Below are 22,647 nucleotides of genomic sequence, written 5' to 3'. Positions count from 1 at the left end.
TAATCAGTGACATCCACATAACCAGGATTGCTTAAAATGAACCCCTTCCGCGCCCCAGAAAACGCACATTTACCGGGACCCCATTTGTCATGGGTAAATTGAGGGTCAGTAAACTTCGCCTGTATCCTCCAGTGGGGATCCAGGACATGCATCATAACGTTAGGAGAGAATGATTGGCGAAGGCGAGCTGTCACACATTTGTCAGGGGGAAGGGAACATTATTTGCTAATTTCCCAAGCTGGGCACTGACAGGGTGCTTCGTCTTCAGACCTTTGGTGACCAGCATGGCTTCTCAGCTATTAGTACAAGTCAAGTGTTTTTTCTTTTTTTTTTTTTTTTCTTCCTCACTGTAAAGCGGCAGTAATAAGAGCCATTCGTTCGACCTCACAAGATCGCAGCACACTGGGTGAAGGATTTTGGATGGAGCAGATGCCCCATACAGCGAGCTGCTCTTGCCAGGTCTTAGTTGAGGCCAGACAGCCTTGAGGGCTGATGGATCACAAAGTTTCCTCGTCAAGGTGACGCTATCGACTCCACTGCACCAAAATCTGACAAAATGGGTATGAGGCAGTCATTCATCAACATAAGGACAAAGGGGTCATGTGTGCTTCACTCAATACTGGTGGAGATCAAGAAATGTCAGTCCTGTAAGGAATGGAAAAGGAAGACGTTGATAGTGCAGAAGTGAGGTCTCTTTTTTATTAAGCTTCAACTCCAATTTCTTATTTATGCATGTAAAGAAACAATTCTACGTTTTTACATGCATGTACAATTAATGTCCACCAAAACTAAACCAGCAACCTTTTTGTCCAGCAAACCAGAGATATAAATAGTGATAGCTAGTTCTCAAATCCAAAATTAAACTCACTTCCTGTTCCACTCTTAGAAAGAGGAACAAAATGTTATGTAGTCTTGGACCCTCCTCTCCCCCTAAAAAAAAAAAAAAATTAAATAAACAAACACAGACGTCTTTATCGGAGCATATCAGATAGCGCCCTGCGCTGTTCAGCCTGTGAATCAGGCCTATCCTTACGTCTCCTCTCCGCCCTGCCGTCACTTTGAAGTTCCAGACTCAGAAGCTGATCAGATGGAGAGCTTCCTTTTCATTTCCTGTCCTGCAGCGTTGGGTGTGGTACTCCACTAGTTGCTGGTCAGTGATGGGGTGTGGCCTACAGCAAAGATATGCTATAATCAAAGGCATTCAAGGAGGTATGTAAACAGATCAACTTTAGAGGAGGACATGCTAAATACTCTATATAATCATTGTTTATTTAAAACCCCTAACTGTACTACACACAGCATTTTCGGATTCCAGATCAATTTTTATGTGTCTGCAGGTTTGCTTTTTTTTTTTTTTTTATTCACCCAGCAGTATGTAGTGCTACAATGAGAAGGGACGACATAGGCGTTTATAAATGTCATCGCCACAGTCAAGTGGGTTGTAACCAGTTGGCACAACAGTTTTAGCATGTGTCAAAGCATGTTATCCACCAGCCATATCCCCATACCTGCCTGTCTCATTACAACTCTGGTATTTAGCACTAGCTCCACAGGAGTGAGGCAGACACTCGTTGCCAAGTTAGATGGGCCTGGTTTGAAGGCCTTGTGAGCTTGTGTGGAGCGCGACAAGGTTCCACGGAGGAAGGTCCTTGTGTCCAATTAGAGGGCTGACGTGACACGTGCTCGCACTCCCCTACTGTCAGGCAGCTTGTCAGGTAGGCTTTGAGAAGCACACTGTGGCATTATTCCACAGCGTGTTATCAGCAAGTGACCTGTGAAATCCAGCTCCAGGAAATTGATTGAAATAAGTACTTGCAGTTGGGCATGTATTTTCTCCCATTACATCTCTCTGTGAAATGCATTGTGGGTATCTTTCAAGAGAAAAATGAAAGTATGGGCGTGTGTTTTTCCTCCCAGTAAGGATGGTAGTCATTGATTTAATTTTAATTGGACCCACTTTTTGTCCCACAGTATTGTTAGAGGTCTGTTTTGTAATGGCTCTTAAAATGGATTGTCCTCACTAAGTCACAGCATCAGTCCTCTGCCACAGGAAAGATAGACAGAGGAGGAAGGGAGGAGGAGGGGGGGGGGCTCTTGATAGACGAGGATCTTTCCCCTCCTCCTCCTCTTCTTGCCCCATTTTCAGTATGATCCACACCCAACGGGCTTTAAAAGAATCCCCCCACCTCCCCTCCCCTCCCACTGCCGCATTTTGATTGAAATTCATCGGCAAGTTTATTGAGAAATGAATGAGGGAGGCAGCACGGTATTGACTTTGAGAGGAAAACACAACTCATCTTGAATGAGGGGGAAAACGCGGCCGTAATTTAGCCGTCATTGATCTGTGCCCCGTCCATGTATTGATCTTCATTTTACAATATTAATTTGCGCTTGCAATCAGCTGTGAAGGGAACCCATTTGATTTCTGTTGGCTGGTAATGTGTGAAAGTCCGCCGATGTCCTTTGAGAAGTGGCACACATACTTTAGATGTCATCTAAGAGGATTGAACAGGTGTCTTTGGCCCTTTCTAATAATACAACTGATATGAAGGGAGTCTGAAATTATGGATCTGCAATCTGTAACATTGCTCCCTTTTAACCGTGTTAATTACATTTTATCTGTTGCAGGAGCAATATCTGCTGGAGACTGTAACTGTCTAGGTTTTTTCATCTGTATTGGCTCAAAGTTCATGAAATTTCAATGATCATTGATCTGTCTCCATTGATTTATCTTAACTGCAGATCTTTGAAATTTTAATTTCCTGTTCATCTTGAGACTGCTGGAGATGGAATCACTCAGTGATAACTGGCTGCAGTGGATGGAGATGATATGGTCAGTGTTAAAACAGATGAGGTTTGCTTTGCGTGGGTTTGCTGTGGAAATTCCAATTTGGTTTGGATTGTTGTTTTTTTTTCTTTTCTTTTCTAAGATGGTCTTTACATCTGCATGTGTGTTTTCTGTTCTCTCAGCACTGGAAAATATCTATACTGTGCTGCAGCAGCATGATTTCTGAGTATCCCACCTCTTTGTATGCAATTTTAACTCCTTACAGTAACACAGAGAAGATATTCATTCTCTCTCTCTGTCTCTACATTCGACTGTGGTGAGCATCAGCCAGACGCGGTCATTATGTGTGCTGATGCTGTTCTGAACTGCATCCATCTAACAGACTGCAGGTGCCTAGAAGGCTTCAGTTAGACTGTTTGATAAGTCACAAATGCAATAACACTTGAATGAACTTCTGCCTGTGCTGTTTATCTGTCTCCCCCTTTCCAACTCCCACTCCACCTCTAATTTGTGTTAAGGGGAAAGAAAAAAAAATAACTGCTCAATGGTGTAGGAGGAGTGGAGATAAGCTCGAAGCAGTTAAGTATAATTAGCGAAAGTAATAGCTGGCAAATGGCAACAAGGCTAGGTTTTTATCTCCTGGAAAGATAGAGTTATCGTAATAAGCTGTAATGGCTGGCAGGAATGCTAGTACTCTGTGCAAGCTTCCATTCAGGCTCATAGACTTAACAAGGAACAATTTCCCTTAAATTTACTGCTTTGCTCAAACATTTCCCTATGTTTATACTCCAATACTGTAAGTCAATACATGTGTTCAATCCCCTTCCATATAGGCCGAGGGCACACGGCGGTGTATTGCCATGTAAGCACTTCTGGCTGCCAACGTCGGCCATGTTACACTGTTCCTGTAGAGCGGTTACTCATGTCCTATTTCTAGAGAACATGGAGAAGGAGCAGCAGACCACACTCAGATGCCATGTACACGCCATCCACTCTACATTTTAAGTGAAGTGGCTAGACTGAGGCGGCTAAAGGGGCTCTCAGAGAAAATGTGTTAGTGGCATGAAAGGACAGGCAGATTAAGGCGTCAGATCAAAATAAGATTGGGAAGTGCACATTCCAGGCAGAGGAATTCCACTGAAGCCCTGCCACGAATGCTCGCGCGCATGCGTGATATTCAAAATTGGAAATGATATGGTCACAGCTGCACACCGAGTCATGCATTCCATCTCTTCATATTCTGTAACACGATCGTTTGCTCTCCAGAGTGAGAAAATTACTGAAATATTCATAAAATAAATTCTTCCTCGAAAAAAAAAACGAAAAGGCGCAGAATCTTTTGTCACTTATCATGTTGATTTAACCCATACGTGGAAATAATTCCTTTTTGTTGTTAAATTTCAAATATATTTGCTGTCACTTTTGCTGTCTCATTGCTTTCATGAAATTCTAATTATCTCTAAAAATTAAACCATGGAAACAAATCTATGAACAATTATATCTCTGTAAATGTAACACAAGCAGGGAAAAAGACGTAAGCCATGTAATTGACGAAAACATGCAACCTGTCTAAATCTGAGCAGAAGATGAGAGAAAATGAAAATTCTATTAGTCCATAATGTTCCCTCTGCCCCCTCCACCCTCTCCCCTCCCATGTGCTCTTCATCTCTCCTGCAAAGTATTCAAATGCAAGCCCTGCCTTACCTCCCTGTGTCTCTTTTTCTCTAATTATCCATGAGGTCAGTAAGCAAAATGGGGAAGAAGCCAGGAGATCAATACAAATTATCCCTGAGCAAACCAGTGCTGACAGTTTGAATTGCAGCATATGTTTACCCAAAATCAGGCAATTTATCTTAATATCAGGCGAGTAATGCAGCAGGGGTGAGAGGTCACACAATCTCTCCACCTCATAATTACCCGCCTCTAAAACAGGAAAGTGGTATTGATTGGCCGCGGGCCGGGAAGCGGGCGTGACTGGAACGTGCCAGCGACCCCCCCACCCCACCCTACCCCACACCTACCCACCCACCCGTATTATACCTCCTCCCAGTTTCCCCCACCTTCCCCCCTCCCCTCGGCTAGACTCCCCACCCAGTGCAGGATTTATGGGATGTGTGTGGTGGGTTTCATGTTTCCTTGCAGCGACTGAGAACCCTTACAGGAGGGGTAATGTGGGGTGGGGGGGTTATACACTCTTTCCACACCCTCACTCCCCCCCCCTCCTTCACCATATTGTGATGGAAGGACGAGGAGGGCCACACTGATTTTGGCACGCATGGAGTCATGCGAGGGCATCGCGGAGCTGGATCTGCCTGTTATATCTTTAGAGGAGAGTAAAGTTTACGACAGAGTGTGAAGTTGGAACATAATGATGTGCCAAGGATTAAAAAAGACACGGGGTGAGGAGGTGGGAGTAAAAAGGGGAGGAAAAGGTCGCTGTCAGTGTGTGTGTGGTGTAAGAAAAAGTAAGAGGAGTTGCCCCGATGATTCTTGTAAAAGCTCAGCGGATGAAAGAAAATCTTTGCTGGGGAGAAAAAATGTGCGGAGCAACGCGATGAATACACACATAACACATTTATTGTCCAGATTGAATATAAGTGCTCAGTATATATCATCAGCAGCTCTTACAGGATTATTGACATTGTCTGTGTCTGTCTGCACCAGTGTACATGCTATGACTACAAAACTGTCAACTCATCAACTGACAGCACCGTTTAGCGCTAATGCAAGTCTCCATCAGCTGTCAAAAGCATTTGCATGAAATCAATAGCAGATGGCGGTCTGTGTCACCAATTTCATTACGCTGGGGTTGTTACAAAGATCATCTCCATGATAGATGAGACGGCGACATGTCGACATGTGGAGATCATGCCTGACGCTTAGCCTGCAACTGCAGCACACTGAGCCGCGTTCTAAACCCAAGCCGAGACAATGTAAATAACATCTTTGTTCAGTTTGACATTTGACATTTCATTCCCCGTATGAAAGCGTTAAACACTGGATCTAAACTTTTAAAAATGCTGATTTAAACTGCAGGATACCCTCCAAATCGCATTCATCATTCTTGGGTCTGCTGTTACAGTAAGGCGTCATTATCATTGGAAAGGCACATCAAACAGAACACCTCTCCCAACCTAGGTCTTGTCCTGTACTGTACGTCTCTCCGGCTGTGTTCCCAGCATGCCTGGCGGGTTGTGTAGGCCCCAGCTGAGGCAGAGGACAGGAGAGCGTGATGTATCACCCTGAGAGAGCCCACTGACAGCCTCTGATGATGGATGGCCTGATTATGGAGTGCTTTTTACACATACACAATTTACATCACACTGAGCAGCGGGGTCTGGCAGGGCTGACATGCACATACACTCTCTCAGCCAGGCACGTGCAGTCACACACACACACACACACACACACACGCCAGTATGCATGCTCCTCTGTGTACACATGTACACATGTATGAGAGAGTGCATAGATAAGAAAGGGGGTGGAAATAACAAAAGAAAGGGGGCAAATTCCTCGCTACAGCCTTGTCATGTACGATCAATACAGCAGATCAATCCTTTATTAAGGAGAAGATGGCGTTCCCCCACATTCCAAAGCCAGACCCTTGTCGTTTCAGGACGCATGATGACATGTCAAATCAGATTTCCAGCAGTGTATGCTGGCGTGGGGTTTATTCAGGTGTGCAGGGCCAACAGGACTGAATACCACTGTATTTGCAAGCTAGATCCTCGCTATCGATTAGCACCCTGCACTGTCCATGCTTGAACACATAATTGCTCCATTTGATCACGGTCGAGCTGGCAATTACTGTGTTCAGGTTTTTGGCAGAACTGGTGTTCAACTGTACACGTGTGTGTGTGTGTGTGTGTGTGTATGTGTGATTACATACTGTATGCATGCATGAGCAGATACAGTGTCTGTGTGTTTGCGTGTGTGTAAGTTGTGTGTGAGCATGGTTGCATGTGTATATAGATGAGAGGGAACAAAAGAAAGAGTAAGAAACATAAATGCTCAGTTTCCCGCCGTGACTGCCTGGCTTGTGCTTCAGTGGTCCTGCCTGTGTGTGTGTGTGTGTGTGTGTGTGTGGATGGGGGGGGCGTTCACTTGCTTTCACATTCTCTGGTGTTCAGCAGGTTCAGCGAGCTGTGCGGTGTTAATGCTGAAATTACATGCTGAGTAATGAGTGATGGGCCAAATTACAGGCTGAACAATGAATAGAGGCAGGCAGCTCTTATTAGTCTCCATAGAAAGCCATTGATTTATGAAGCGCCTTGCTCGGCGGAGTTACTCTCCTGAAAATGATATCTACATTGAGAAGTGATGTTCTCTATTAAGTTGTTCCTTCCCCCTTTTACACTGCTCTCCTCCTTTCCTCCCCTCCTTCTCTCCTCTCCTCTGCCCTCCCTCCCTCCCTCCCTCGCCTTGTCCTGCCTGTGAGTGTACACATGATTGTTTAGAATCAGGCGGAGCTGTAAGGAAGCCTTCAATTACCCATTAGGACTGTCAGACATAAAACGCCCTGCTCTCACCAAAGTCTGGGTTATGATTCATTTACTTTGTGCCTCTGATTCATCGCCCAATATGCCTCATGCCCCAGATTACTATTTGAGGGGTGGGAGAGATTAATGGCTGCATGGGATCCGCTGTCGTATTTCATGGGCCCAGTGTTGCAGTACAGTTGGTGCAGAAGGGTGAAATGACAGCAACCTACACTAGATCAATGTGTGGACAGCCTTTCACAGATTATTAAAGCTCTGTTAGATTAAAAGACCCCCGCTATGTAGTTTGCTTTAGTCAATATTCTCAAGCAGATAAAAAGGGGGAGGGTCCCTCGGAAGGATTCTCAGACTGATGTAGGGCATCATGGCTGTTAATGGAATAACACTTGGTGACACAAGTGTCAGAGGAACCCTTGTCATTTTCCTTCGCTTGCCCCCTGGAGCCGCTGATGATTCATAAAACATCGTCTCACCCCTGAGGTTTCTTTGAAATTAGGCATTCTGAAATGACTTTTGTACTGTAAACTCTTACAGATTTCTCAATTAGTTTCTTCCTCTCTCTGGCAAAATTAACCCCGAAATGGTTCTAATTTCCAACCTTCCTTTTCTCTCACTTCAGCCCTGAATGAGCCAACCATCGACTATGGTTTCCAGAGGCTGCAGAAGGTCATCCCCAGACACCCCGGCGATCCTGAGAGGTTACCAAAGGTCAGTACAGTGTCTCTGCAGCATTAAAAAAAAAAAAAAAAAACACTGAACAGCAAAGAGACAGAGCTGTTTGGGTTATAAGACCTTAATACTGTGAATGTGACAAATAAACAAAACAGCATTACCATCAAGGCAGAGCACTGCGACCCCAAACCGTAACAGCTTTGCTTCACATATGTGGCTTACCCACTAACCAGCGTGGTAATGGTATTGGTTTTGTGTGTGGAGAGAGGCGTAAACTCTCTGTGTGGTAAAATAGCTCAATCAGGCGTTTTCCTCTCCAGTAGTCTGTGGAGATGGTAATCTGGTCAGAAACGACGTCTGCACCCTCATTACCCCACTCATGTTTTCCTTTCATTTTCTGCAGCTCGATTTGGTTTAATCTTTTGTTTACAGAACCCTGTGCCGTAAACCCCCTAGTCTTACTGCAGCTAATAGACAAAGACTGCATGTTATTATGCTTTGGCTTTCTTATTGTTTTCTTTTGAACCTGGGTGAAGGAGTTGAAAGCCTCATCAGTTTTAGACACACTGGTGTGGCACACAAATAGGCTGCCATATTGAAAGACTTGAGCATGAAAACTAAGGTGCACAGGTTTTTTTTTTTCATTTTTTTTTTTCATTTCCCTCCCCTGCAGAAACTCTTTGATTCTTTTATTCTTTTCATTACCTTTGATTCTCTTACTCTTTCCATTTCCTATTGATAAAATCTATCTGTGTGTTTTCACTAATTGCTACCCTGCCAGTAACCATTTTTGTGACTGACGTTCCAGATGTGTCAAGTGTAATAATATGACTGATTAGTACATTCAAAACCCCTCGGCATGTAGTAAAGTGGTGGCCACCTCAGAGTTTTAATAATACTGTAAAACCTTTAAAGACCTTATCTATTAAATCCCAGCATGCAACACAGCAATATCATTAACGTCCAACGGACAATTTAATAAAGAACAGACTGTGTGGTAGCTATAGATGTTTGACCAAGGCGATGTGGAGAAATGGAACATCACAGCTAGTCCCTGGTTCAGTATATGAAGTGTTTCAATTAGACTCGGTCCCTGTGGAGGCAGGAAACAACACCCAGACATGAAATGTTACTCTAATTTCAACTGTAAACGTAGACTAAAAGGTAAAGTACACTTACCTTTAATATCCACATGGCTCTCTCTATTGCCACCAGCATCACAGGTCAATCTAGGTGCACTGTATCTATGTTATAAAGTCACAGTGTCTTTTCCAAAGTCCACATCTTTTGAACAAAGACAGCAACAATGTTAAACACAGCTTTATTACAGAGAGACCTCACTTCTTTCCTTGGATACAAAGCGTCATTGGCTGTGAGACAGATTTTGACACTGAACCCAAGATTAGTTTCCTGGGTGTGCGTATACTTAATATAGCACGGTCGCCCAGCCTTTGCATGAAACAATCACAGAGTGAGATGAAACCCTGCACTTCCAATAAACAACATAAATATTTGATTTGCTCTCTAATGGACCCAAATATGGGGTTCAGGGGGCATGTAAATGATCCCACCAAGTGATTCGTCATTGTTAAGCTTGCCATCTGAGGGTCAGCTCTTGGGGTCAAAAGCACATTCCCAATAAAACAGCCCGCGGCGTGCTGAGGCTGGCATGTACATTTGGAATGAGAACAGAAACAGCATATAGAGAACAGCCATTACAGGGTGCAGGTGAGGTAGGGAGACTCTATAAAAAGAAGATAAAGCTGGAGGACGCGCGGTGTGCATTAGCGGAAAGGCAAATCGACACCAAGCCCACTCACCGCCTCTATCCCCTCACCCCCCTTCCCATGACTTCACCCTCCAGTTGATAATATTACTGCGCTATTGATTTCCACCAGCCTTCTCCCTGGGACCAGTAAGACACGTGGTAATTGTAAGGAGACAGAAAGCCAATATGGGAGTGCTCATGGATAGCAAGGGATGCACGCTAATATTGTTGCTACACAGAGAAAAAAGGGGGGAAGCTGCCTCTGATTGAAGTTTACCTCGTAATTCTAAGACAACATCGTAGATGACAGTCTGACCCTGTGGGAGGAGTGGAGATATAAAAATTCAATGCAAAGTCCAGGGTGAATATGAAAGTAATAAGTGTGAGCAGTCAAGTGATGAGAAAGGAGATTGGTTTGCGGGCATCGCGTTAAGTGAAGAGAGACTTTGGAATTCACCCTCCTTTTTAAGATCTTGTTATAAAACAATTTTCTATTCATAATATAAAAAAGACAATTTATAATACCATTTTGTGCCCTCTGGCAGTAATGGACAAATAGACTGGATATCACATTATATCACACTCAATTTCTCTCTTCTGTAACAAATTAGATTCATTATGAAATTAAAAGTGGAAACTCAATATTGTTTTATTATTAAGCTGATTGCTTTGGATTCTTTTCTTTCCTCCCAAAATGAGCATAAGCCCATTCTTTTCCAATTCTTTGTGTAATCCACAAGGAGAAAATATTACAAATGTGTTCATGTCAAGCAATTACCCATGTATTTAAATGAATCTCTCTTCCTGTGCTCTTTGAAGTACCTTCATCTAATGGCCCTATGCTTCTAAATGCATTCATTACCTCAGGCTAGAGCTAACAGAGTAATTGCCTTACAGTTTTATAATGGCATTAGCACTCCAAGCTACATAACCTAGGCCCTCTTTTATTAACTGTGATAATATAAATACAACATCCATGTTAATCTAGTGCTTGAAGAATCACATTCGGGCTGTTTTAGACCACATCGTCTTATTGTTAGATATTTTTTATAACACATCATTTGTTATGGCTTTCTTTTTTTTTTTTTTTTTTGCTCTGCAATAATGTAAAACAGCTTTTAAATCTTAGGTGATCTGTCATCTGAGCAGGCCCATTTAAGCAGTTGTTGAACACAAGACCTTTATGCAAAGCAAGGCAAACAATAGCAGAAATCTGTCACGCATTTGTCACAGAACAACAGAAATCATTTGAGGCCTTTAATTGTTTCAATTTAACATGGTGTGTTCTGATATGTCTCCATGACAAGAAAGCCAATTACACTTATGCTGGAGTAGTATTGAGATTTACATGGAAATGCCCTCAGAACACTATTCCGTGTTAATCGTATTCACAGCGTGAGCTGATACGCATGAAAGCGTCTCGTCAGAAGAAAACAAACTTCTTCCTTGATTGGGTGCAGCACTTCTCATCATCCTCGGATATGACTAGGTTGCCACTTAAGCATAGCCTTGCGAGTGAGCTTGGTTAGTTAAGACACCACGCGGTAAACGACAGATTAAGGATGAGAGGCAATATCGTTTTCTCTCCTTTTTCCAAGCTGTCCTTATGTCACTGCTGCAAAGTACCATATGGACAAGGAGGGAGAGGACGTTTTAAAGAGAATGAAACATGGCTTGCGAACGCGACAGTCTTAATTGCTTTAATTGTTGTTTAAAATTGAGAGCCATGTAGGAGATCTTGAAATATGATAGAATAGATTATTGGTAATTATTAACTGCAGACAAAAAGAAAGAAAACCACTTTATCTCACTCAGCAAGAGAGAGAGAAATCTGTTCTGCCTGATGAGAACACATCAAGACAGCTGGTCCTCTCATTTAGTCTACCTGCCTCACGACAACCATAATTCTTTATTTGTATGCAAACTAGATGCATGCAACGTTGAGCATACACACCAATTTCAGAGGTAAATGCCCATTCTAAGAGCCACCCATCCGGTAACGTGGGGTGGATTAAGCGATATGTTTCTATAAGAGAGCATGGCATACGCTGGAAGTGGCTTCTACAGTGATTCATCTTGATAAATCAAGGAGTGTGGTAGATATGCTCCTCAGGATGAAAGGGCCCATACACACACTCCGAGCACACTACATACGCTGTGCCTTGGAAATGCAGGCCAAGTCTTGGAGGCCGCTGTTTGAAGGCGCGAAGGCTGTGTTTACATTCATTTACGGCAGCTGCCGTCTTAATCCCACACTGCTATTGCCAAGTGATGGAACACTTCAGACAAATTACCGAGGCCCGCAAAAGAAAACATAGCGAATGTGGGAAGAAAACAAGCGCCATCTGAGATGTTTCTGGTGACAGATTTGCATTGCTTTTAACCAGGGTTCTAACAGCGCAGTCGACAAATCTCTGCTCTACAGCAGGTGACAACAAGCGAGCATTTTAAAAAACACACGCAACAGCCATGTCTGCAACTTGCCTTTGTCAGATTAAATGCACTCTAAAAGGAGGAGAGGGTTTTCATAGAGCATATTGCCTTCTGTATTATAGAAAACAAAGAGAGCAGTCTGGTTGCTTGAGAGGGATTTAATTGTAAGTGCTGAATTCAAAGAGCAGATAAAGACACACAAACGGGCCAAACCCCACCTAGCTGAAAGCCCAAAACAGAGTGGGGGGAACAGGATCCGGGGCCAACTCATTTTCAGTGTTAAGAGCCAAAGCAACACAGCTAATCCGCATTGTCAAGCGGGGGCAAGCATGCAGACATGGATAAGACCACATCCTGAGCATCCGTGTCCCCAAGGCACAAGCACCCAGCTCTTGCTGGATGGGAAGTCATTTGTGAAGTCCTTTGCAACAGCCAGTCAAAGAGGTTAATTGAAAAATTCCTTAATGTCATTACAACAGAACTAGATTAACCCAGAGCTAATTCACTTTATTGTTCTGAAGAGAGGGGACTCAGCGCTGAACTCCAGAGCAAACGTGAAGCCCAGAATCAGGGGTGAGGTGTTGTTTTTAAAGGAGTATGCCAGTTTAATTAAGATAGGGAACATTATTCACTGCTCTGCATGGTTGGAAGGAGCAAAGTGGTAGTGCTGTATAAATGCAGCGCCGGTGCCTCTTAAATCAGGGTGGCGTTTATTTAGGTGCTTGAATATGTGAACATTTCAAAGTATCTCCACGTCCCTGCTGTGTAATGTTGTTTGTGATATTGTTTCTTACTGTAAGAACAACTGGGGTCAGCTCAAACATAATCTGCTCGGCTCTTAACGTTTACTCTTCCCGTTTTCCTCATCAGGAGGTGTTACTGAAGAGGGCGGCTGATCTCGTTGAAGCCCTGTATGGAATGCCCCACAACAATCAGGTCTGTATCCACACAGCCGCTGCACTGTGCTTATACCTCTGCTAAATAAGAAACCATTGAAAATTTACTGACCAAAGGGTATTTTCACCACTATATCTGGAACAATGTAGGCTACATGCGTTGTGAGTTAACCATATAGCCATGAACCATGCATCAAAGCAAAAGCAAAGCTATAAAAAAAAACCATAAATAACAAAACCTCTGCCTTCTCTTTGCTTCTCAGGAGATCATTCTGAAGAGGGCAGCTGACATCGCCGAGGCCCTGTACAGCGTTCCCCGCAACCACAACCAGATCCCCTCTCTCGCTAACACAGCCTCCCACGGCATGATGGGAGTCAACTCCTTCAGCAGCCAGCTAGCAGTCAATGTGTCTGAGTCACAAGGGAATGACCAAGGTATGTGATTTAGGGTAGAGCTCCATAACTCAGTGGTTCTCAAAAGTGGGGTCCAGGGAGCTGTGGGGGTCCTTGAGGGGATTCCAGAGGGCGGGTTTCAGCAAAATGAGAAATAGTTAGATTTCATCTTTTTTTTTTTTTCATTCGTTAAAATGAAAAAAATGGATAGAAATTCTGTTTTTGAACCCCAGGCTCAATGCCCCCATCCTCGCTGACAATACAGGGAGTTAAAGGGTCCAATTAAGAGCCAAATTCTTTTCTTATTAAACTGGCATCTGCAGGATGTGCTGATATAAAAATGTTTGATTGCGGAAGCAAATTTCCATTATCATTTACTGTAATCAGTGAACATTTCCCCTGTAAACACTGTACAGAAGGGAAGGAATGAATGAATTTCCCCTTTCCGTCCTCCACCTGTGTTATTCAGTGGGCTACAGCCGGAACACCAGCAGCGTGTCCCCCCGGGGCTACATCTCCAGCAGCACCCCGCAGCAGTCGAGCTACAACACCGTCAGCAACAGCATGAATGGCTACGGCAATGCCGGTATGAACCTGGGAGTGCCAAGCTCCCCTGGGTTCCTCAACGGATCCTCTGCCAACTCCCCATATGGAAGTGAGTAGCTTGCCACTATCACACGCTGTAGTAGCACTAAGCTGCTGTTGATTTAATTCCAGCTCCCACATTCGTTTTTCACTTCTATGAATCACTTGTGACAGGGTTATAACGTTATTGATGGTGAAAATATATTACTATTCATTCACGGAGGCTTGTTTAGTTTTAGTACTTCGGAGAACACACATGTAGCTCAGAAGAAATGCTCATTTTTATGTGTATTTCACCATATGCCACCTGTATTTGTTCAACCGGACAAGATGTTGATGGTAGGGGCCTGTGAGTACTGATCGTGTATCCCCCCTGGCAGAAATACTATCCCAGCCTTACCTTAACTGCCCTCTCCCTCTCGAGCACTACTCACAGCACGTTCTCGCTCTCACCCTCCCTCCTCTCTTCTCCTCCCCTATCGTCTCTGCAGTTAAACAAAAGAGCGCCTTCGCCCCTGTGGTCCGACCCCAGGCCTCCCCACCCCCCTCCTGCACCAGCGCCAACGGCAACGGACTGCAAGGTGAGCCCCCCTCACCCCCTCATCCCTTCCCTACGGACTACTGGTCAGATACCGCTGCTCAGGCCTCTGTCCGGTTTGGTGAGGGATTAATCATTACAAATATATGCATTTTGACAGGCCAATTTACACCTTTCAGTTCACACTCAAACACACACACACACACACTCACACAGAGCATGTCTTTACACACCCACACAAACACACACACGCAAGCATAGGACCGCAAGTGTCGTCTCACGTCTGTACGTACATACATGCAAACATACGTCCTCGTTGCCCCTTCATACAAATGATCTCCTCTGATGTCGCAGGAAAAGACCTTCCCAGAATTGTTTTAGTAATTATGTTTATTAGGTTTTGTGCATGTGTCATGACCAACATGATTGCTTTGAAAACAAGCTTAGCCGTAGTGTGTGCCCCAAGATTAATAACATTGGGCTTAATGAAGTGGGAAATTAAAGTTCATCTTGCTACACGTTCATACTTATTAATACATGTTGTGCAGAAATTAATGAGCAATGCCTTGCCATCATCTGCGCTGGCAAACTTAAAAGCATTTCAACCATGACTCTACAAATATACTCAGAGCAATATAATAATATATCATCCCAGCACTTCACTAGTCGCCTAATTGTTAAAACGTGTGAAAATACTGAATATATAAACTCTCAGGGTGAGGTACAGTTGCTAATGATATCCTCAGCAGATGGTCCTGGTAAAATAACGGAAGCTACCTTTGATCTTGCCTAATCTCTCTTGGATAATGACGCAGAGGCACGACTTGGGGAATGTGGAAACGCAGGGACTAATGCGCTTTAGAGTGTTGGGAGAGTTGAGGATAAAGAGATGAGGGGAGGAGAGGAAGCGATAGAAGGAATCTGAGGGGAGTCTGACGAGTGTCTAGTACTGTAGCATTGTGGCATTGTGGGAAGTGACCGTGTTGTTGCTCTGCCGTCACCACGGCCGCGTCTCCTGGGAGTCTGGGCCACTGTTTGCCATTACCCCAACGCCAGGAGAAATATCACACATAGCAAGACTGGCGTGCTGGGGGCTGAAATGTCAGAGCAGGAGGGAGGTTTTCAAACTCTCCCTGTTAGGAGGACGTGCAGCAGCAGGCTGGTGGACACGGCAAACACTCACAGGAACATACGCAAACAGGCACATTAGGGCATACATTCACGCACTCGTGCACTGTCAGATGGCTGGACACACACAGACACACACACGCACACACACACACGCACATACATATGCACCAGCACACACATGCATGCATGCACACACACTAAACTACAACATTTTAATAATTTTTCATATTTATATCCATCCCTGTTTTAGCCCAATAAATTAATATCCTTTCTCTTTCTGTCTCCTTTTTCTCCAGCCATGTCCGGCCTGGTTGTCCCTCCAATGTAAATGCACTTTCATCATCTCAAGCACCAGTCTACACACTACCACTTCAGAGGACCCCCCCACCCCCTCCCCCACCCCCCCTCCCTCAGCACACCACAAATCGCTGGTGTAATGTATAGTCAACCGCTTGTTCTGTTTTTAAAGATGAAGAAAAAAAAAGAAAAAGAAATAAATGATTTTTTTTTTTCTTTTAAAATGACTTTCACCAACCTACAGAAAAAAAGGATTTCACAAGGAACAATATTTTTTTTCTGTGGGGATTTTTTTTTTTGTTTGTTTATTTTTTTCTTCTCCATTTTATCACCCTTGAAGAGGACACAGGAGGATGGAGGGTTTATTTTGTATACCTGTCGGGTTGTGCGTCGGCCTCGGATATGTCCAATCAACCACACATTCAATACTGGAAGGGACTCTGTGGACTCACAATCTGGTTGTAAAGTAAAAACACTGATGTACAGTACATTTGCCAATGAACTTGTTTGCCTCAGAAATTGTTTTTTCTGTTTCAACTCTCTTTTAATAGATTCACAACAGTTGTGTGTCTTTATAATGTGACTTTTTTGTATTTTTATGTGTGAGAAAAATACACAGGGGCCAAGACAGTTTGAATTTCAACTGGAAAATATATGAGATATATAATGTAGAAAATTGATCATAAAAGTACAACAAATACGAGTAAAAGGGGCGGGGCTGGGTGGGTAAGGATGTATCATGTTTCATTCCTGCATTTTAACTTAAATTTTGTAATTTATTGTAGCTAGAAATCATCTTCAAAAGTTAAAAAAAAATCCTCTTTGATTCAACAAGCACACTGACGTGTACAAAACACTGCTCTGTTGATGAATATGATGTACTTCCATGTCTAGAGCTTCCTTTTAAGCAAGTGTGTTTTGCCATGTTTTTCAACTTTTTTGCTAGCACTGTATATTAATGCATTCCTAGGCTACTGTGAAGTCTGTTTCTTGTTGATGAGGAGCAGTCTCCCCCCTCTAGCTCCAACTCCCTTATGTGTTTTATATGTGGTTAAAAATTGTAGACTATTGTGATATTGCCAAACTTGTGCTAAATATTTATACATCTGTCTTTTTCATGTTCTTTTAGATCAACAAAAAAACATTTAAAAAAACAAAATTAAAATCCATTGAGAATGTAGGAGTATAGTAGTTCATTGTCATATTTCTGTTCAAACACACACTTGCGCTCACTGAGGGAAATTTTGTAACATATCAACTATAAATAATGTATTTATCTCTGAAATTTTGTATATTGCTTTTCATTATGTATGTATTAATCGTCATGCCCTTAATATAGTGATGCAGCACAGATAATTCAGCCAAGAACTGTTGCCTTCATTTGTTTTCTTTTTGTATTTGATGAAATGCAATGTGCATATATTTCATGTGTATCCTCAAAAATTTGTGTTACTCCGTCAAGACTCTCTGTCCATTTTTTAAAGGGGAAGTCAAACTTCATTGTTTATTTTTATATTGATTTTAAATTATCTATACAGACCATTTTGGAGAAAACTTTGTTGGTTGTATTGTCAAATAAATTGTTTGTGACCCATATGATAGTTGTTAAGATCAAATAGAGACTAATGTGCATGAGGGACAACCTTGGAGATAAAAAAAACACTCCATCTGTGGTTGTATTTTTTTCTGTTTTGTAGAATGTATAGAAGTCATTTTTACTCACCACTTATGACTCTGCCACATAGCTTACATGTGTTTACAGGGAAGAAAATTTAAAAATGTCAACATTTGGAATGGAAACAGAAATGAATAAGTGATGTTTTATTAAAATTTTCAGTAAAAACACAATAGCTCCTCAACTGTGGACTTCTTCAGTTTTAAGTACAGTTTGGCTGGCAGACAAACTGACAATCAGGACAAAGGAAAAAGACAGTAGAAACCTCTGAGGACAAACCTGTGATTCGTCTGTAAGTTGTAGTGTTTGCCATGACTTTGCCATAGAGATACTTGTTTGAAACCTGTGGAAAAGTGTAACATCCATAAAAGATGAAAACTGCTCTTTACTCATATTATTTCAGCACAGCACTCTGACATTGTTGCATATTCCTACTGGTCTTTGTATCCGCGTATCCTGCATCTGTGGTGCTTCAAAGGTTCATTGTAGTCATTCATAAACAGTGCGAGCTTTTTATTCAAAGCACCCCAAATGGGGCTCATTCAAATCCCTCATTTTATTGCATTAAGCCACCTAGTTAATAAAGAATCAATACATTGAAAGAGCAAGGTTATCCTTTGTCTATAAGGGCTGGTATCGTTTTGAACCTCTTATAGTTTGAGCGCTGAAAGGGGGGCCACTGTGAAATCTATACTCATCAAGTGGGTCAAACAGAAGGATAGAAGTGTTTGAGGGAAGAATAGTGGTTCTCCTTAAAAACAACTGAGCATCTTATCTGGCATCCTGAGCAGGTCACAAAATGTCAATTTCTCATCAAGGCAACATTGTCCGAAGCCACCCCTGCCTTTAATGCACAATTAAACGACGGCAACCTGAGTGGCAATCAGCATATCACAGCTTATTATTGTCAACCAGCATGCACAGATCTCACAGCACGGGCGATAGTCCAGGAGCTGCTGATAGCGCAAAGGACAGATACACTCAAAAGAGCGATTTAATTTTCAGCTGCGATCGCCCCTGTGCTTCAAATCATTCCCTCGATAATCCAACGTGTCTGATAACAATAGCCACACATCTGCTTCCTGACACTGCATTATCTGTTTCAGATACACATACACAGGTTGGGATCTATCGCCTTGCTCGCTGCACTCTCTGTTATTTGATGGCAAAATCTTGCACAAACCACACGTTTATTTAGTCTTAACTGCCCTATAAATGAGACCAAGGAAACTGTCCCTCATTGCAGGAACAACAACCAACACAACATTAACAGACAATGAGAAAGAAAGACAAATTCTGAGGGTAAAAGCAAGATAAAAAAATAAAAAAAAATAGAACAACAAGTTTGCTCAGTTGTTGCCAGTTTTACAAGCCCCTGAGCCTGGCAGGCGGGCTCGAGGTACAGTATATTGTCTCAGCAAGTTTCTCTGTACCCAGCAACCAGCCTCTAGCTCTGCCACACTACTCAATCATCGTGAGAGCCTCTTTATTGGAGAACCCTAATGGCCACCCTCCACCATGATCTTAATGTGTGCATTAAATATTTATAAATCCTGGGTCAATAATGCCCCATAACCAGAGCCTGACAGACCCCCACCATACCATGTGGCTGCCTCCCTCTCAAACACAGGCAAAGGTCAAGGGGTCACGCAATCAAAAGAGAGCGAGGCTCGCCACATCCATATGTTGCCACTCTTATCAAGACTTTCCTCGGTACTGGTTATCTGTCAAAGGAAAGAAATATTGAAAGCAATATCGATCTTAACTAGCCTTGTGTTGCCGAGGGCCACGCTTCAAACATCTGCTCGTGCATTGTTATATTTCAAAAAACCTCCTCTCAATAATATAAGCCTGAGTGTTAATATTGAACATCTCTGAGCCTGAGCATGACTAATATCCACCTTATTAACAAGCATCACCAGAGATTTATTTTTATTTTCATTTTTTAAAAAAAGTGGATATACATGTAATAAATATTTCTTCATTAGTGCCATGTTAATTGTGCAGGCTGGCATCTACACAGGTGACTCAGTAGCTTTACGTGACCATGTCCAGGCTGTGCTCCTGTGCTGTTCAGGTGAAAGATTGTGCTCCGGTGATAGCGCACACAAAAGAGCGGCCGGACAATGAGCCAGTCAATGGAGAGCTCCAGTTGAAAGAGCCACAATGGCCGTGCATGCTGGGAATTGGGCTGGATGATATAAAGGAATGAAACCTTCATTGAGGCCATGGAGGACAAGCATTCAGAAAAGAGGTTTTGTTTGCTCTTTATCAATCTGCCGTTTCCCATGAGAAAAAACAATTCAAACTGACCTTAAAAAGAGAATATTACCTTACGCATCCACTCCCTATGTAACTCTTATTGAGTGGCTTATACCTTTGCTTTTATTGGATGTTTATGTGATAATGCCTTTGTGCCAACATGTGTACAGTATCGAGACGGGCCATAAACCTAAAAGGTGGACAATCATTTATCTTCTGTGCTGGATGGGCAGTGCTGAGAAGTACTTTTTAAGGATTTGCTCTTGGACAGACAGGATTTGTGTAACTGCTGAGTGATGGGTTTTGTGCAGGAAAAAAAAAAAGCAGCTGCAACTCTCCAGAAGTTTATACATGAGTAGGATACTGCTGCTGTGACTCATAAAAACGGAACAAGCAACTAGAGATCATAACTTTTGAGCTCACAATGAATCAAAATAGGGAATCTGACCTTTTTGAACAATTTCACATTTGAATCAAAACAGGGAAGCTGACCCTTTTTTTCTTTTTTAAATAGTCCCACATTAGCACAGTCTCCTGTCTGTGAATTGGTACATCAGATAAGACACTGCTCCCCTGCTACTGTACACTGGGAGTCAGCTTTGCAAGGAAAACTCTAGATCCTTGCAAAGATTTCCACTTCACTCACTGCAGTCGAGAAGGATGAGCAAAGTATCCCAGTGCTTCAAAATCCATTAAACTTGTATTTGGGTGTCATTTGATACTTCATCAATGTTTCAGTGCATTTCAAACCCACAAATGCAGGATTTACCCCTGGTAGAAATACAGTATTCACCATATTTTCCTTCTATGAACTTCACTTAGTCCAAAAATTACACTGTAAAGATTTGCCTGGTCAGGCAGTGTTAGGGTACAGCGATAAAATAATATCACTTGAACTGTATTTTCTGCCACAGTCTCCACCACATAGAGCTCCTTTCATAGCACCCCTCTGTAGTGCTTTGTCCAGTAGTTCTGGATATGATATCATCTATTAATAATGTATTGGCAATGGATTACATAAAAAGGGAGCAGAAATAACATCCAATATTCATGCCCCCTGAGCTTGACTGTGTCCAATCCGTTTGGCCCATAAAACCTTAGCCCCATTTCCATATCCGCTGTGGGTCACGACAGGTCTGCCGCACAAAGGCTCACAGAACAGCTCAACTCAGGAAAAGGGCAGTAAAAATCGGGTGGATTTCTGAACCCTTATGAAACAGCCCCCCTTCGGAAAAAAAGTGAAAAAGCCCTTTTCCGATTTCAGCGCCTGTGAAAAACCTGGTACTGTATTTCCCTCTTTAATTGTGCCACTTGAGAAATTGACGTGCCTCTGAAACATGGCATGAATCTCACAGTTATTGCAGTCCCCTTGGCAGGGAATGTTGATACAACATCTGCATGCTATAGAAAGTAATGGAAGTAGCAGAGGTGGCAGCTGCAACTCTACAGGAAGTGTGCCATTTTCAGGCAGTGCTGCTGTGAGAACCACTAACTGCCAGCCTGGTCTTGCAGGCAGCTCTGATTGCCAGGACACTATGACAAACACGCAGGGGCTGGGAGTGTTGCATCCTGGGGGATGACAGCTTCTGTTTGATTGTCAATAAGGCTCATTAGCAGAAAAAATGGAGAATGTGAAAAGAGATTAAATAGCTTGAGACAGGGTCCCCCTCATGTTTCATTACAGAGGATTTATCAGAGCCTTTATTTCATCAATTCCACCAAAAAGGAAAAAAAGAAAAATCACTTACTGCCTCCCCACCCCCCAAAAAAAGCGAGGGCTTCAGCTGAATTCACATTTTAAAAATTCTTCACATTCCATCAAAACAGAATCAACAAATGCTAATCAAGCCCTTTAAACATCGTCCACACCTTACACAAACCTCTCTGCTCCTCCTCGGAGCGACTCTCATCTTAAGAACAGTGGCGGATGTTTCCCTCCATCTTAGGGAGGAACGGCCAACAAAGCAGCGTGTAAGGGCCTTTCCCTGAAGAGTCCTTGTCACGCCGCGCCAAACCTCTGTGATTATCGTTGTTTTTGCAGAGAGTGTCCATGCCTGCCAATACCGCTGTTCCATAAATGAATTTGGCCCCTCGTCAACGAATTACCTAACACGCAGAACTGTGTATGTGTCACATCCAATTCCAACTCACCGGCTTTGCTGGTGTGTGTCAGCTGGAGGACTTAATCATCAATCGTCAATCATAATAAGCGAAGCACATTGATAGGGCTCCTTTTTTTTTTTTCTCCTACACAGTTAAATAAAGTGTAAAGGGAGAAGTTAAGACTGACCTTGTTAAATTGGGACCACAATTTATATTCCTAATTTAGTGTATGGATTAATTAGTCTTGGCAAGTGTGTGTATCGGTTTCCATGTGGTAGAGCTTCGGAGTTATATCCACTTGATCAAATCATAGCTGGCTTTCATAAGGAAAGTCTGGAATGATATCTGTCACTCTAATCTTGATGTTTTTGCTCAGAACAGGCTTTGCATATTTTTAGCTGCACACTTTTAATTAGTGCTTAATTGGAGAGTTTATAGAGAGAACTCTTCCAACGTTAGACGCTAATCAATAACCCCCATCTCTCATCATACAAAATTAATCACTATGACCTGTTATCAGGCCTTAATACAACCATACACACACATACACATACACACGTAACATGCTTACTGGCAAAGCATTCGTTTTTGCACAAGGCTGAGGAAT

General features: G+C 42.8%; 1 protein-coding gene across 8 annotated transcripts in view; it reads left to right on the top strand.

Moving 5' to 3' along the window:
* The window catches only part of LOC139622780 (transcription factor COE3), a 68,699-nt gene extending 50,851 nt beyond the window's left edge, over positions 1–17,848 (top strand). For 4 of the 8 annotated variants that reach the window (XM_071480369.1, XM_071480368.1, XM_071480367.1 and 1 more), the window contains exons 11-16: positions 7,907–7,995; positions 13,031–13,096; positions 13,320–13,491; positions 13,919–14,104; positions 14,526–14,615; positions 16,000–17,848. In XM_071480369.1, coding sequence (XP_071336470.1) covers positions 7,907–7,995; positions 13,031–13,096; positions 13,320–13,491; positions 13,919–14,104; positions 14,526–14,615; positions 16,000–16,031 — 635 coding nt within the window. In that variant the 3' untranslated portion in view covers positions 16,032–17,848. Of the gene's footprint in view, positions 1–7,906; positions 7,996–13,030; positions 13,097–13,319; positions 13,492–13,918; positions 14,105–14,525; positions 14,694–15,999 lie in introns of all 8 variants that reach the window. The other 4 variants (XM_071480364.1, XM_071480363.1, XM_071480361.1 and 1 more) reach the window with 2 other exon arrangements.
* The last annotated feature ends 4,799 nt before the right edge of the window (positions 17,849–22,647 follow it).

Source organism: Trachinotus anak, unplaced genomic scaffold, assembly GCF_046630095.1.
Source record: "Trachinotus anak isolate AG129_WGS33_773 ecotype Australia unplaced genomic scaffold, CSIRO_AGI_Tana_v1 ptg000007l, whole genome shotgun sequence".
Lineage (NCBI taxonomy): Eukaryota > Metazoa > Chordata > Actinopteri > Carangiformes > Carangidae > Trachinotus > Trachinotus anak.
This window is presented reverse-complemented; position numbering and strand designations above follow the sequence as displayed.